This window comes from Phyllobates terribilis, unplaced genomic scaffold, assembly GCF_046119375.1.
Source record: "Phyllobates terribilis strain yellow unplaced genomic scaffold, ASM4611937v1 Scaffold_9__5_contigs__length_417890890, whole genome shotgun sequence".
In the NCBI taxonomy this organism is placed as follows: Eukaryota; Metazoa; Chordata; class Amphibia; order Anura; family Dendrobatidae; genus Phyllobates; species Phyllobates terribilis.
The window spans coordinates 414,857,851-414,874,771 of record NW_027362769.1 but is presented as its reverse complement, the minus strand read 5'-3'; the positions used below and the strand labels follow the sequence as shown (position 1 = coordinate 414,874,771).

At 50.7% G+C, this 16,921-nt stretch overlaps 1 protein-coding gene across 1 annotated transcript in view; it reads right to left on the bottom strand.

The window, feature by feature from the left end:
* Positions 1–369: 369 nt before the first annotated feature.
* The window catches only part of CFAP119 (cilia and flagella associated protein 119), a 121,078-nt gene continuing 104,526 nt past the window's right edge, over positions 370–16,921 (bottom strand). Inside the window, exons 6-8 of the mRNA XM_073649055.1 lie at positions 2,402–2,518; positions 2,198–2,267; positions 370–531 (exon numbers count right to left, since the gene is read on the bottom strand). Of these exons, the coding sequence (XP_073505156.1) occupies positions 467–531; positions 2,198–2,267; positions 2,402–2,518 (252 nt within the window). The 3' untranslated portion in view covers positions 370–466. The remainder of the gene's footprint in view (positions 532–2,197; positions 2,268–2,401; positions 2,519–16,921) is intronic.

Here is a 16,921-nt window from a genome sequence, read left to right as displayed (position 1 = left end):
GGGACACGGCTCACAGGATGGAGACATCAGCAGAGTCAGTGACATCAGGAGCGATGGTCCCGGGGCTCACAGGATAGTGACATCAGGAGCGATGGTCCCGGAGCTCACAGGTTGGAGACATCAGCAGTCAGTGACATCAGGAGCGATGGTCCCGGAGCTCACAGGTTGGAGACATCAGCAGTCAGTGACATCAGGAGCGATGGTCCCGGGGCTCACAGGATAGTGACATCAGGAGCGATGGTCCCGGAGCTCACAGGTTGGAGACATCAGCAGTCAGTGACATCAGGAGCGATGGTCCCGGAGCTCACAGGTTGGAGACATCAGCAGTCAGTGACATCAGGAGCGATGGTCCCGGAGCTCACAGGATGGAGACATCAGCAGTCAGTGACATCAGGAGCGATGGTCCCGGAGCTCACAGGATGGAGACATCAGCAGTCAGGGACATCAGGAGCGATGGTCCCAGGGTTCACAGAATGGAGACATCAGGAGCGATGGGACACGGCTCACAGGATGGAGACATAAGCAGGGGGTCTGTGACATAAGGAGCGATGCTTTACTTTGTGATATTTGGTCCCTAATATCTCGCCTGGCTCCTGATTTCCAGCTTAGTCCTAAAATGTATACAGGTGAGTACAGCAGTACATGCAGCTCTGTGCTCATCTGCTACCTAATACCCCTTGTTACCCATGTTACTCCGCCAAAACCCAGCACCGGGTACTCTTCTCCCCGTTCCCTCTGCCGACACTCAGTGCCTAATACCACTCCATCTCTACTCCTCTCCCCCACATCTGTTCCATCAGTGGGCAATGCCCAGTACTCCCCCACCCCCAACGTGCTGACGCTCAGCGCCCAGTACTCCCCCCCCCCCCCCCCACCACCGTGCTGACGCTCAGTGCCCAGTACAACCCCCCCCCGCTGACGCTCAGTGCCCAGTACTCCCCTCCCACCCTGCTGACGCTCAGTGCCCAGTACAACCCCCACCCGCTGACGCTCAGTGCTCCCCTCCCACCCTGCTGACGCTCAGTGCCCAGTACTCCCCTCCCACCCTGCTGACGCTCAGTGCCCAGTACAACCCCCCCCCGCTGACGCTCAGTGCTCCCCTCCCACCCTGCCGATGCTCAGTGCCCCATTCCCCCCCCCCCCCCCCCCCCCCCCCGCTGACGCTCAGTGCCCAGAACTCACCAACCCTTCCCATCTCTGCCCAACTAATGCTCCGTGCCTGGTGCTCCCCCACCCCAACAATGCTCAATGCCTGGCACTATTCCCGGCGGTCAGCTCCTGGTATTCCCCCTTCTCTGCTGACGCTCAGTGCCTGATACTCCCCATCTCTGCTCCATCAATGCCAAGTGCCTGGTTGTCTCCCGTTCCATCTCTGCTGCTGCTATCAATGCCGGTACTGCCCCTCCACATCTCTGCTCTGTTGAGGATCAGTCCCGGTACTCCCCTCCCATATCTCTGCTCCGGGGAGGATCAGTCCCGGTACTCCCTCTGCCACATCTCTGCTCTGGCGAGGATCGGTGCCGGTACTCCCTCTCCCACATCTCTGCTCTGGCGAGGATCGGTGCTGGTACTCCCCCTCCCACATCTCTGCTCCGGCGAGGATCGGTGCCGGTTCTCCCTCTCCCACATCTCTGCTCCGGCGAGGATCGGTGCCGGTACTCCCTCTCCCACATCTCTGCTCCGGCGAGGATCGGTGCCGGTACTCCCTCTCCCACATCTCTGCTCCGGCGAGGATCGGTGCCGGTACTCCCTCTCCCACATCTCTGCTCCGGCGAGGATCGGTGCCGATACTCCCTCTCCCACATCTCTGCTCCGGCGAGGATCAGTGGCGGTTCTCCCTCTCCCACATCTCTGCTCCGGCGAGGATCGGTGCCGGTACTCCCTCTCCCACATCTCTGCTCCGGCGAGGATCGGTGCCGGTACTCCCCCTCCCACATCTCTGCTCCGGCGAGGATCGGTGCCGGTACTCCCCCTCCCACATCTCTGCTCCGGCAAGGATCGGTGCCGGTACTCCCTCTCCCACATCTCTGCTCTGGCGAGGATCGGTGCCGGTACTCCCCCTCCCACATCTCTGCTCTGGCGAGGATCGGTGCCGGTACTCCCTCTCCCACATCTCTGCTCTGGCGAGGATCGGTGCCGGTACTCCCTCTCCCTCATCTCTGCTCCTATCTCTGCAGCTCGTTGCTCCTGTGGTCACCTTTGTCACTTGTCCTTGTATCTTCCATCTTGGAGATTCCATCGTAAATGACTGAGAGATCTAAAGTGACCTACAAGAAGAGAGCTGTGATCAGGGAAGGGAGAAGCAGACCCGGGTCTCATGGCAGCCGCCGATGAGGTCGCTGACCATTGTCTAAAGGCGTCTGAAGAAAGGGAGCGGGAATCTGCTCTGCGCGCTTCTCACCTGGGGAGTAAACACGTATTTGTACAGCTTGAAGTGACGGAAATATGTATTCACAAAGTAGTCGGAGATGAGCAGAAGCTGCTGCGGGGAGAACACGGCAATGCTGAATGGAGGCCGCTGCAAAACAACACAAGAGACGTTACGTGTGGCCCCCGCCACGAGCGGAGTCCGCGCACAGCAAGCCAGAAACACCGCGCACAGCCAGGGCCGGGGTGAGACCTGGGTAAAGGACCCACACGCACAAGGGGGGGGGTGAGGAGGGAGACCTGGGCAAAGGACCCACACGCACAGGGGGGGGGGTGAGGAGGGAGACCTGGGCAAAGGACCCACACGCACAAGGGGGTTGTGAGGAGGGAGACCTGGGCAAAGGACCCACACGCACAAGGGGGGGGGTGAGGAGGGAGACCTGGGCAAAGGACCCACACGCACAAGGGGGGGTGAGGAGGGAGACCTGGGCAAAAGACCCACACGCACAAGGGGGGGGTGAGGAGGGAGACCTGGGCAAAGGACCCACACGCACAAGGGGGGGTGAGGTGACATCATACTGTGTGTATGGGGGGATGAGGTGACATCATACTGTGTGTATGGGGGGGTGAGGTGACATCATACTGTGTGTATGGGAGGGATGAGGCGACATCATACTGTGTGTATGGGAGGGATGAGGTGACATCATACTGTGTGTATGGGGGGGGATGAGGCGACATCATACTGTGTGTATGGGGGGATGAGGCGACATCATACTGTGTGTATGGGGGGATGAGGCGACATCATACTGTGTGTATGGGGGGGTGAGGCGACATCATACTGTGTGTATGGGGGGGATGAGGTGACATCATACTGTGTGTATGGGGGGGATGAGGTGACATCATACTGTGTGTATGGGGGGATGAGGTGACATCATACTGTGTGTATGGGGGGGATGAGGTGACATCATACTGTGTGTATGGGGGGGATGAGGTGACATCATACTGTGTGTATGGGGGGGATGAGGTGACATCATACTGTGTGTATGGGGGGTGAGGTGACATCATACTGTGTGTATGGGGGGGTGAGGTGACATCATACTGTGTGTATGGCGGGGGGAGGCGACATCATACTGTGTGTATGGGGGGGATGAGGTGACATCATACTGTGTGTATGGGGGGATGAGGTGACATCATACTGTGTGTATGGGGGGTGAGGTGACATCATACTGTGTGTATGGGGGGGGTGAGGTGACATCATACTGTGTGTATGGGGGGGATGAGGTGACATCATACTGTGTGTATGGGGGGGGTGAGGTGACATCATACTGTGTGTGTGGGGGGGGATGAGGTGACATCATACTGTGTGTATGGGGGGGTGAGGTGACATCATACTGTGTGTGTGGGGGGGGATGACGTGACATCATACTGTGTGTATGGGGGGGATGAGGTGACATCATACTGTGTGTATGGGGGGATGAGGTGACATCATACTGTGTGTATGGGGGGATGAGGTGACATCATACTGTGTGTATGGGGGGATGAGGTGACATCATACTGTGTGTATGGGGGGTGAGGTGACATCATACTGTGTGTATGGGGGGGGGTGAGGTGACATCATACTGTGTGTATGGGGGGGTGAGGAGACATTATACTGTGTGTATGGGGGGGGGGTGAGGTGACATCATACTGTGTGTGTGGGGGGGGATGAGGTGACATCATACTGTGTGTATGGGGGGGATGAGGTGACATCATACTGTGTGTATGGGGGGGTGAGGTGACATCATACTGTGTGTATGGGGGGGTGAGGAGACATCATACTGTGTGTATGGGGGGGGGATGAGGTGACATCATACTGTGTGTGTGGGGGGGGATGAGGTGACATCATACTGTGTGTATGGGGGGGATGAGGTGACATCATACTGTGTGTATGGGGGGGATGAGGTGACATCATACTGTGTGTATGGGGGGGTGAGGTGACATTATACTGTGTGTATGGGGGGGGATGAGGTGACATCATACTGTGTGTATGGGGGGGATGAGGCGACATCATACTGTGTGTATGGGGGGGTGAGGTGACATCATACTGTGTGTATGGGGGGATGAGGTGACATCATACTGTGTGTATGGGGGGATGAGGTGACATCATACTGTGTGTATGGGGGGGTGAGGTGACATCATACTGTGTGTATGGGGGGATGAGGTGACATCATACTGTGTGTATGGGGGGGTGAGGTGACATCATACTGTGTGTATGGGGGGGTGAGGTGACATCATACTGTGTGTATGGGGGGGTGAGGTGACATCATACTGTGTGTATGGGGGGGTGAGGTGACATACTGTGTGTATCTGGGGATGAGGTGACATCATACTGTGTGCATGGGGGGGTGAGGTGACATCATACTGTGTGTATGGGGGGGTGAGGTGACATCATACTGTGTGTATGGGGGGGTGAGGTGACATCATACTGTGTGTATGGGGGGATGAGGTGACATCATACTGTGTGTATGGGGGGATGAGGTGACATCATACTGTGTGTATGGGGGGGTGAGGCGACATCATACTGTGTGTATGGGGGGATGAGGTGACATCATACTGTGTGTATGGGGGGGATGAGGTGACATCATACTGTGTGTATGGGGGGGTGAGGTGACATCATACTGTGTGTATGGGGGGGTGAGGCGACATCATACTGTGTGTATGGGGGGATGAGGTGACATCATACTGTGTGTATGGGGGGGTGAGGTGACATCATACTGTGTGTATGGGGGGATGAGGTGACATCATACTGTGTGTATGGGGGGGTGAGGTGACATCATACTGTGTGTATGGGGGGGTGAGGTGACATCATACTGTGTGTATGGGGGGGATGAGGTGACATCATACTGTGTGTATGGGGGGATGAGGTGACATCATACTGTGTGTATGGGGGGGTGAGGCGACATCATACTGTGTGTATGGGGGGGATGAGGTGACATCATACTGTGTGTATGGGGGGGATGAGGTGACATCATACTGTGTGTATGGGGGGGATGAGGTGACATCATACTGTGTGTATGGGGGGATGAGGTGACATCATACTGTGTGTATGGAGGGGTGAGGTGACATCATACTGTGTGTATGGGGGGGATGAGGTGACATCATACTGTGTGTATGGGGGGGTGAGGTGACATCATACTGTGTGTATGGGGGGGATGAGGTGACATCATACTGTGTGTATGGAGGGGTGAGGTGACATCATACTGTGTGTATGGGGGGGTGAGGTGACATCATACTGTGTGTATGGGGGGGTGAGGCGACATCATACTGTGTGTATGGGAGGGTGAGGTGACATCATACTGTGTGTATGGGGGGGTGAGGTGACATCATACTGTGTGTATGGGGGGGTGAGGAGACATTATACTGTGTGTATGGGGGGATGAGGTGACATCATACTGTGTGTATGGGGGGGTGAGGCGACATCATACTGTGTGTATGGGGGGGGATGAGGTGACATCATACTGTGTGTATGGGGGGGTGAGGCGACATCATACTGTGTATGGGGGGGATGAGGCGACATCATACTGTGTGTATGGGGGGGATGAGGTGACATCATACTGTGTGTATGGGGGGTGAGGTGACATCATACTGTGTGTATGGGGGGATGAGGTGACATCATACTGTGTGTATGGGGGGGTGAGGTGACATCATACTGTGTGTATGGGGGGGTGAGGAGACATCATACTGTGTGTATGGGGGGGTGAGGCGACATCATACTGTGTGTATGGGGGGATGAGGTGACATCATACTGTGTGTATGGGGGGGATGAGGTGACATCATACTGTGTATGGGGGGGTGAGGTGACATCATACTGTGTGTATGGGGGGATGAGGTGACATCATACTGTGTGTATGGGGGGTGAGGTGACATCATACTGTGTGTATGGGGGGGATGAGGAGACATCATACTGTGTGTATGGGGGGGTGAGGTGACATCATACTGTGTGTATGGGGGGGTGAGGCGACATCATACTGTGTGTATGGGGGGGGATGAGGTGACATCATACTGTGTGTATGGGGGGGTGAGGAGACATCATACTGTGTGTATGGGGGGGTGAGGTGACATCATACTGTGTGTATGGGGGGGTGAGGCGACATCATACTGTGTGTATGGGGGGGATGTGGCGACATCATACTGTGTGTATGGGGGGGGATGAGGTGACATCATACTGTGTGTATGGAGGGGTGAGGTGACATCATACTGTGTGTATGGGGGGGATGAGGCGACATCATACTGTGTGTATGGGGGGATGAGGTGACATCATACTGTGTGTATGGAGGGGTGAGGTGACATCATACTGTGTGTATCGGGGGATGAGGCGACATCATACTGTGTGTATGGGGGGGATGAGGTGACATCATACTGTGTGTATGGGGGGGATGAGGCGACATCATACTGTGTGTATGGGGGGATGAGGTGACATCATACTGTGTGTATGGAGGGGTGAGGTGACATCATACTGTGTGTATGGGGGGGGTGAGGTGACATCATACTGTGTGTATGGGGGGGGTGAGGTGACATCATACTGTGTGTATGGGGGGATGAGGCGACATCATACTGTGTGTATGGGGGGATGAGGTGACATCATACTGTGTGTATGGAGGGGTGAGGTGACATCATACTGTGTGTATCGGGGGATGAGGCGACATCATACTGTGTGTATGGGGGGGATGAGGTGACATCATACTGTGTGTATGGGGGGATGAGGCGACATCATACTGTGTGTATGGGGGGATGAGGTGACATCATACTGTGTGTATGGAGGGGTGAGGTGACATCATACTGTGTGTATCGGGGGATGAGGCGACATCATACTGTGTGTATGGGGGGGGTGAGGCGACATCATACTGTGTGTATGGGGGGATGAGGTGACATCATACTGTGTGTATCGGGGGATGAGGCGACATCATACTGTGTGTATGGGGGGGGTGAGGCGACATCATACTGTGTGTATGGGGGGGTGAGGTGACATCATACTGTGTGTATGGGGGGGATGAGGTGACATCATACTGTGTGTATGGGGGGGATGAGGTGACATCATACTGTGTGTATGGGGGTGAGGTGACATCATACTGTGTGTATGGAGGGGTGAGGTGACATCATACTGTGTGTATGGGGGGATGAGGTGACATTAAACTGTGTGTATGGGGGGTGAGGTGACATCATACTGTGTGTATGGGGGGATGAGGTGACATCATACTGTGTGTATGGGGGGATGAGGTGACATCAAACTGTGTGTATGGGGGGTGAGGTGACATCAAACTGTGTGTATGGGGGGGTGAGGTGACATCATACTGTGTGTATGGGGGGTGAGGTGACATCATACTGTGTGTATGGGGGGATGAGGTGACATCATACTGTGTGTATCAGGGGATGAGGCGACATCATACTGTGTGTATGGGGGGGTGAGGCGACATCATACTGTGTGTATGGGGGGGTGAGGTGACATCATACTGTGTGTATGGGGGGGATGAGGTGACATCATACTGTGTGTATGGGGGGATGAGGTGACATCATACTGTGTGTATGGGGGGATGAGGTGACATCATACTGTGTGTATGGAGGGGTGAGGTGACATCATACTGTGTGTATGGGGGGGATGAGGTGACATCATACTGTGTGTATGGGGGGATGAGGTGACATCATACTGTGTGTATGGGGGGATGAGGTGACATCAAACTGTGTGTATGGGGGGGGTGAGGTGACATCATACTGTGTGTATGGGGGGATGAGGTGACATCATACTGTGTGTATGGGGGGGGTGAGGCGACATCATACTGTGTGTATGGGGGGGTGAGGCGACATCATACTGTGTGTATGGGGGGGGTGAGGCGACATCATACTGTGTGTATGGGGGGGTGAGGCGACATCATACTGTGTGTATGGGGGGGGTGAGGCGACATCATACTGTGTGTATGGGGGGGTGAGGTGACATCATACTGCGTGTATGGGGGGGTGAGGTGACATCATACTGTGTGTATGGGGGGGATGAGGTGACATCATACGGCATGTATGGGGGGGACGTGGTGACATCATACTTTGTGTGGGGACATTGAATCGCCTTTTAGCGCAGTGGTGTAAGATCATAGAATGGTAGAGTTGGAGGGGACCTCCAGAGTCCTCGTGTCCACCCCGGCTCAATGCAGGAGGCACTGAACCATCTCAGACAGATGTCTGTCCAGCCTCTGAAGACGTCCAGTGAAGGAGACCTCACCACCTCTCGTGGCCGCCTGTTCCACTCATTGATCTCCTCACTGTCATACAGTGTCTTCTAATATCTAATCTGTGTCTCCTCCCATTCAGTTTCATCCCATTGCTTCTAGTCTTTCCTTGTGCAAATGAGAATAAAGATGATCCTTCTACAATGTGACAGCTCTTGAGATATTTGTAGACAGCTATTAAGTCTCTTCTCAGTCTTCTTTTTTGCAGCTAAACATTCCCAGATCCTGTAACCGTTCCTCATAGGACATGGTTTGCAGACCAGTCACCATTCTGGTCGCTCTTCTCTGAACTTGCTCCAGTTTGTCAATGTTTAAAATGTGGTGCCCAAAACTGGACACAGTATTCCAGATGAGGTCTGACCAAAGAGGAGTAAAGACCGATAATGACTTCACGTGATCTAGACTCTATGGTTCTCCTAATACCTCCCAGAACTGGACACAGTATCCAGATGAGGTCTGACCAAAGAGGAGTAGAGGGGATAATTACTTCACATGATCTAGACTCTATGGTTCTCCTAATACCTCCCAGAACTGGACACAGTATCCAGATGAGGTCTGACCAAGGAGGAGTAGAGGGGGGTAATTACTTCACGTGATCTAGACTCTGTGCTTCTCCTAATACCTCCCAGAACTGGACACAGTATCCAGATGAGGTCTGACCAAGGAGGAGTAGAGGGAGATAATTACTTCACATGATCTAGACTCTATGCTTCTCCTAATACCTCCCAGAACTGGGCACAGTATCCAGATGAGGTCTGACCAAGGAGGAGTAGAGGGGGGTAATTACTTCACGTGATCTAGACTCTGTGCTTCTCCTCATACCTCCCAGAACTGGACACAGTATACAGATGAGGTCTGACCAAGGAGGAGTAGAGGGAGATAATTACTTCACATGATCTAGACTCTATGCTTCTCCTAATACCTACCAGAACTGGACACAGTATCCAGATGAGATCTGACCAAGGAGGATTAGAGGGATAATTACTTCACGTGATCTAGACTCTATGCTTCTCCTAATACCTCCCAGAACTGGACGCAGTATCCAGATGAGGTCTGACCAAAGAGGAGTAGAGGGATAATTACTTCACGTGATCTAGACTCTATGCTTCTTCTAATACCTCCCAGAACTGGACACAGTATCCAGATGAGGTCTGACCAAGGAGGAGTAGAGGGGATAATTACTTCACGTGATCTAGACTCTATGCTTCTCCTAATACCTCCCAGAACTGGACACAGTATCCAGATGAGGTCTGACCAAGGAGGAGTAGAGGGGATAATTACTTCACATGATCTAGACTCTATGCTTCTCCTAATACCTCCCAGAACAGGGCACAGTATCCAGATGAGGTCTGACCAAGGAGGAGTAGAGGGGGATAATTACTTCATGTGATCTAGACTCTATGCTTCTCCTAATACCTCCCAGAACTGGGCACAGTATCCAGATGAGGTCTGACCAAGGAGGAGTAGAGGGGATAATTACTTCACGTGATCTAGACTCTGTGCTTCTCCTCATACCTCCCAGAACTGGACGCAGTATCCAGATGAGGTCTGACCAAGGAGGAGTAGAGGGATAATTACTTCACGTGATCTAGACTCTATGCTTCTCCTAATACCTCCCAGAACTGGACACAGTATCCAGATGAGATCTGACCAAGGAGGATTAGAGGGATAATTACTTCACGTGATCTAGACTCTATGCTTCTCCTAATACCTCCCAGAACTGGACGCAGTATCCAGATGAGGTCTGACCAAGGAGGAGTAGAGGGATAATTACTTCACGTGATCTAGACTCTATGCTTCTTCTAATACCTCCCAGAACTGGACACAGTATCCAGATGAGGTCTGACCAAGGAGGAGTAGAGGGGATAATTACTTCACGTGATCTAGACTCTGTGCTTCTCCTCATACCTCCCAGAACTGGACACAGTATCCAGATGAGATCTGACCAAGGAGGATTAGAGGGATAATTACTTCACGTGATCTAGACTCTATGCTTCTCCTAATACCTCCCAGAACTGGACGCAGTATCCAGATGAGGTCTGACCAAGGAGGAGTAGAGGGATAATTACTTCACGTGATCTAGACTCTATGCTTCTTCTAATACCTCCCAGAACTGGACACAGTATCCAGATGAGGTCTGACCAAGGAGGAGTAGAGGGGATAATTACTTCACGTGATCTAGACTCTATGCTTCTCCTAATACCTCCCAGAACTGGACACAGTATCCAGATGAGGTCTGACCAAGGAGGAGTAGAGGGGATAATTACTTCACGTGATCTAGACTCTATGCTTCTCCTAATACCTCCCAGAACTGGACACAGTATCCAGATGAGGTCTGACCAAGGAGGAGTAGAGGGGGATAATTACTTCACGTGATCTAGACTCTATGCTTCTCCTAATACCTCCCAGAATTGGACACAGTATCCAGATGAGGTCTGACCAAGGAGGAGTAGAGGGGATAATTACTTCACGTGATCTAGACTCTATGCTTCTCCTAATACCTCCCAGAACTGGACACAGTATCCAGATGAGGTCTGACCAAGGAGGAGTAGAGGGGATAATTACTTCACGTGATCTAGACTCTATGCTTCTCCTAATACCTCCCAGAACTGGACACAGTATCCAGATGAGGTCTGACCAAGGAGGAGTAGAGGGGGATAATTACTTCACGTGATCTAGACTCTATGCTTCTCCTAATACCTCCCAGAACTGGACACAGTATCCAGATGAGGTCTGACCAAGGAGGAGTAGAGTTGAGATAATTACTTCACGTGATCTAGACTTTATGCTTCTCCTAATACCTCCCAGAACTGGGCACAGTATCCAGATGAGGTCTGACCAAGGAGGAGTAGAGGGGGATAATTACTTCATGTGATCTAGACTCTATGCTTCTCCTAATACCTCCCAGAACTGGGCACAGTATCCAGATGAGGTCTGACCAAGGAGGAGTAGAGGGGATAATTACTTCACGTGATCTAGACTCTGTGCTTCTCCTAATACCTCCCAGAACTGGACACAGTATCCAGATGAGGTCTGACCAAGGAGGAGTAGAGGGAGATAATTACTTCACATGATCTAGACTCTATGCTTCTCCTAATACCTACCAGAACTGGACACAGTATCCAGATGAGATCTGACCAAGGAGGAGTAGAGGGATAATTACTTCACGTGATCTAGACTCTATGCTTCTCCTAATACCTCCCAGAACTGGACGCAGCATCCAGATGAGGTCTGACCAAGGAGGAGTAGAGGGATAATTACTTCACGTGATCTAGACTCTATGCTTCTTCTAATACCTCCCAGAACTGGACACAGTATCCAGATGAGGTCTGACCAAGGAGGAGTAGAGGGGATAATTACTTCACGTGATCTAGACTCTATGCTTCTCCTAATACCTCCCAGAACTGGACACAGTATCCAGATGAGGTCTGACCAAGGAGGAGTAGAGGGGATAATTACTTCACGTGATCTAGACTCTATGCTTCTCCTAATACCTCCCAGAACTGGACACAGTATCCAGATGAGGTCTGACCAAGGAGGAGTAGAGGGGGATAATTACTTCACGTGATCTAGACTCTATGCTTCTCCTAATACCTCCCAGAATTGGACACAGTATCCAGATGAGGTCTGACCAAGGAGGAGTAGAGGGGATAATTACTTCACGTGATCTAGACTCTATGCTTCTCCTAATACCTCCCAGAACTGGACACAGTATCCAGATGAGGTCTGACCAAGGAGGAGTAGCGGGAGATAATTACTTCACGTGATCTAGACTCTATGCTTCTCCTAATACCTCCCAGAACTGGACACAGTATCCAGATGAGGTCTGACCAAGGAGGAGTAGAGGGGGTAATTACTTCACGTGATCTAGACTCTATGCTTTTACTAATACCTACCAGAACTGGACACAGTATCCAGATGAGATCTGACCAAGGAGGAGTAGAGGGATAATTACTTCATGTGATCTAGACTCTATGCTTCTCCTAATACCTCCCAGAACTGGACGCAGTATCCAGATGAGGTCTGACCAAGGAGGAGTAGAGGGATAATTACTTCACGTGATCTAGACTCTATGCTTCTCCTAATACCTCCCAGAACTGGACACAGTATCCAGATGAGGTCTGACCAAGGAGGAGTAGAGGGGATAATTACTTCACGTGATCTAGACTCTATGCTTCTCCTAATACCTCCCAGAACTGGACACAGTATCCAGATGAGGTCTGACCAAGGAGGAGTAGAGGGGGATAATTACTTCACGTGATCTAGACTCTATGCTTCTCCTAATACCTCCCAGAATTGGACACAGTATCCAGATGAGGTCTGACCAAGGAGGAGTAGAGGGGATAATTACTTCACGTGATCTAGACTCTATGCTTCTCCTAATACCTCCCAGAACTGGACACAGTATCCAGATGAGGTCTGACCAAGGAGGAGTAGAGGGGATAATTACTTCACGTGATCTAGACTCTATGCTTCTCCTAATACCTCCCAGAACTGGACACAGTATCCAGATGAGATCTGACCAAGGAGGAGTAGAGGGGGATAATTACTTCACGTGATCTAGACTCTATGCTTCTCCTAATACCTCCCAGAACTGGACACAGTATCCAGATGAGGTCTGACCAAGGAGGAGTAGAGTTGAGATAATTACTTCACGTGATCTAGACTTTATGCTTCTCCTAATACCTCCCAGAACTGGGCACAGTATCCAGATGAGGTCTGACCAAGGAGGAGTAGAGGGGGATAATTACTTCATGTGATCTAGACTCTATGCTTCTCCTAATACCTCCCAGAACTGGGCACAGTATCCAGATGAGGTCTGACCAAGGAGGAGTAGAGGGGATAATTACTTCACGTGATCTAGACTCTGTGCTTCTCCTAATACCTCCCAGAACTGGACACAGTATCCAGATGAGGTCTGAAAAAGGAGGAGTAGAGGGAGATAATTACTTCACATGATCTAGACTCTATGCTTCTCCTAATACCTACCAGAACTGGACACAGTATCCAGATGAGATCTGACCAAGGAGGAGTAGAGGGATAATTACTTCACGTGATCTAGACTCTATGCTTCTCCTAATACCTCCCAGAACTGGACGCAGCATCCAGATGAGGTCTGACCAAGGAGGAGTAGAGGGATAATTACTTCACGTGATCTAGACTCTATGCTTCTTCTAATACCTCCCAGAACTGGACACAGTATCCAGATGAGGTCTGACCAAGGAGGAGTAGAGGGGATAATTACTTCACGTGATCTAGACTCTATGCTTCTCCTAATACCTCCCAGAACTGGACACAGTATCCAGATGAGGTCTGACCAAGGAGGAGTAGAGGGGATAATGACTTCACGTGATCTAGACTCTATGCTTCTCCTAATACCTCCCAGAACTGGACACAGTATCCAGATGAGGTCTGACCAAGGAGGAGTAGAGGGGGATAATTACTTCACGTGATCTAGACTCTATGCTTCTCCTAATACCTCCCAGAATTGGACACAGTATCCAGATGAGGTCTGACCAAGGAGGAGTAGAGGGGATAATTACTTCACGTGATCTAGACTCTATGCTTCTCCTAATACCTCCCAGAACTGGACACAGTATCCAGATGAGGTCTGACCAAGGAGGAGTAGCGGGAGATAATTACTTCACGTGATCTAGACTCTATGCTTCTCCTAATACCTCCCAGAACTGGACACAGTATCCAGATGAGGTCTGACCAAGGAGGAGTAGAGGGGGTAATTACTTCACGTGATCTAGACTCTATGCTTCTACTAATACCTACCAGAACTGGACACAGTATCCAGATGAGAACTGACCAAGGAGGAGTAGAGGGATAATTACTTCATGTGATCTAGACTCTATGCTTCTCCTAATACCTCCCAGAACTGGACGCAGTATCCAGATGAGGTCTGACCAAGGAGGAGTAGAGGGATAATTACTTCACGTGATCTAGACTCTATGCTTCTTCTAATACCTCCCAGAACTGGACACAGTATCCAGATGAGGTCTGACCAAGGAGTAGTAGAGGGGATAATTACTTCACGTGATCTAGACTCTATGCTTCTCCTAATACCTCCCAGAACTGGACACAGTATCCAGATGAGGTCTGACCAAGGAGGAGTAGAGGGGGATAATTACTTCACGTGATCTAGACTCTATGCTTCTCCTAATACCTCCCAGAATTGGACACAGTATCCAGATGAGGTCTGACCAAGGAGGAGTAGAGGGGATAATTACTTCACGTGATCTAGACTCTATGCTTCTCCTAATAACTCCCAGAACTGGACACAGTATCCAGATGAGGTCTGACCAAGGAGGAGTAGAGGGGATAATTACTTCACGTGATCTAGACTCTATGCTTCTCCTAATACCTCCCAGAACTGGACACAGTATCCAGATGAGGTCTGACCAAGGAGGAGTAGAGGGGGATAATTACTTCACGTGATCTAGACTCTATGCTTCTCCTAATACCTCCCAGAACTGGACACAGTATCCAGATGAGGTCTGACCAAGGAGGAGTAGAGTTGAGATAATTACTTCACGTGATCTAGACTTTATGCTTCTCCTAATACCTCCCAGAACTGGGCACAGTATCCAGATGAGGTCTGACCAAGGAGGAGTAGAGGGGGATAATTACTTCATGTGATCTAGACTCTATGCTTCTCCTAATACCTCCCAGAACTGGGCACAGTATCCAGATGAGGTCTGACCAAGGAGGAGTAGAGGGGATAATTACTTCACGTGATCTAGACTCTGTGCTTCTCCTCATACCTCCCAGAACTGGACACAGTATCCAGATGAGGTCTGACCAAGGAGGAGTAGCGGGAGATAATTATTTCACGTGATCTAGACTCTATGCTTCTCCTAATACCTCCCAGAACTGGACACAGTATCCAGATGAGGTCTGACCAAGGAGGAGTAGAGGGGGTAATTACTTCACGTGATCTAGACTCTATGCTTCTACTAATACCTCCCAGAACTGGACGCAGTATCCAGATGAGGTCTGACCAAGGAGGAGTAGAGGGATAATTACTTCACGTGATCTAGACTCTATGCTTCTTCTAATACCTCCCAGAACTGGACACAGTATCCAGATGAGGTCTGACCAAGGAGGAGTAGAGGGGATAATTACTTCACGTGATCTAGACTCTATGCTTCTCCTAATACCTCCCAGAACTGGACACAGTATCCAGATGAGGTCTGACCAAGGAGGAGTAGAGGGATAATTACTTCACGTGATCTAGACTCTATGCTTCTCCTAATACCTCCCAGAACTGGACGCAGTATCCAGATGAGGTCTGACCAAGGAGGAGTAGAGGGATAATTACTTCACGTGATCTAGACTCTATGCTTCTAATACCTCCCAGAACTGGACACAGTATCCAGATGAGGTCTGACCAAGGAGGAGTAGAGGGGATAATTACTTCACGTGATCTAGACTCTATGCTTCTCCTAATACCTCCCAGAACTGGACACAGTATCCAGATGAGGTCTGACCAAGGAGGAGTAGAGGGGATAATTACTTCACGTGATCTAGACTCTATGCTTCTCCTAATACCTCCCAGAACTGGACACAGTATCCAGATGAGGTCTGACCAAGGAGGAATAGAGGGGGATAATTACTTCACGTGATCTAGACTCTATGCTTCTCCTAATACCTCCCAGAATTGGACACAGTATCCAGATGAGGTCTGACCAAGGAGGAGTAGAGGGGATAATTACTTCACGTGATCTAGACTCTATGCTTCTCCTAATACCTCCCAGAACTGGACACAGTATCCAGATGAGGTCTGACCAAGGAGGAGTAGAGGGGATAATTACTTCACGTGATCTAGACTCTATGCTTCTCCTAATACCTCCCAGAACTGGACACAGTATCCAGATGAGGTCTGACCAAGGAGGAGTAGAGTTGAGATAATTACTTCACGTGATCTAGACTCTATGCTTCTCCTAATACCTCCCAGAACTGGACACAGTATCCAGATGAGGTCTGACCAAGGAGGAGTAGAGGGATAATTACTTCACGTGATCTAGACTCTATGCTTCTCCTAATACCTCCCAGAACTGGACGCAGTATCCAGATGAGGTCTGACCAAGGAGGAGTAGAGGGATAATTACTTCACGTGATCTAGACTCTATGCTTCTTCTAATACCTCCCAGAACTGGACACAGTATCCAGATGAGGTCTGACCAAGGAGGAGTAGAGGGGATAATTACTTCACGTGATCTAGACTCTGTGCTTCTCCTCATACCTCCCAGAACTGGACACAGTATCCAGATGAGATCTGACCAAGGAGG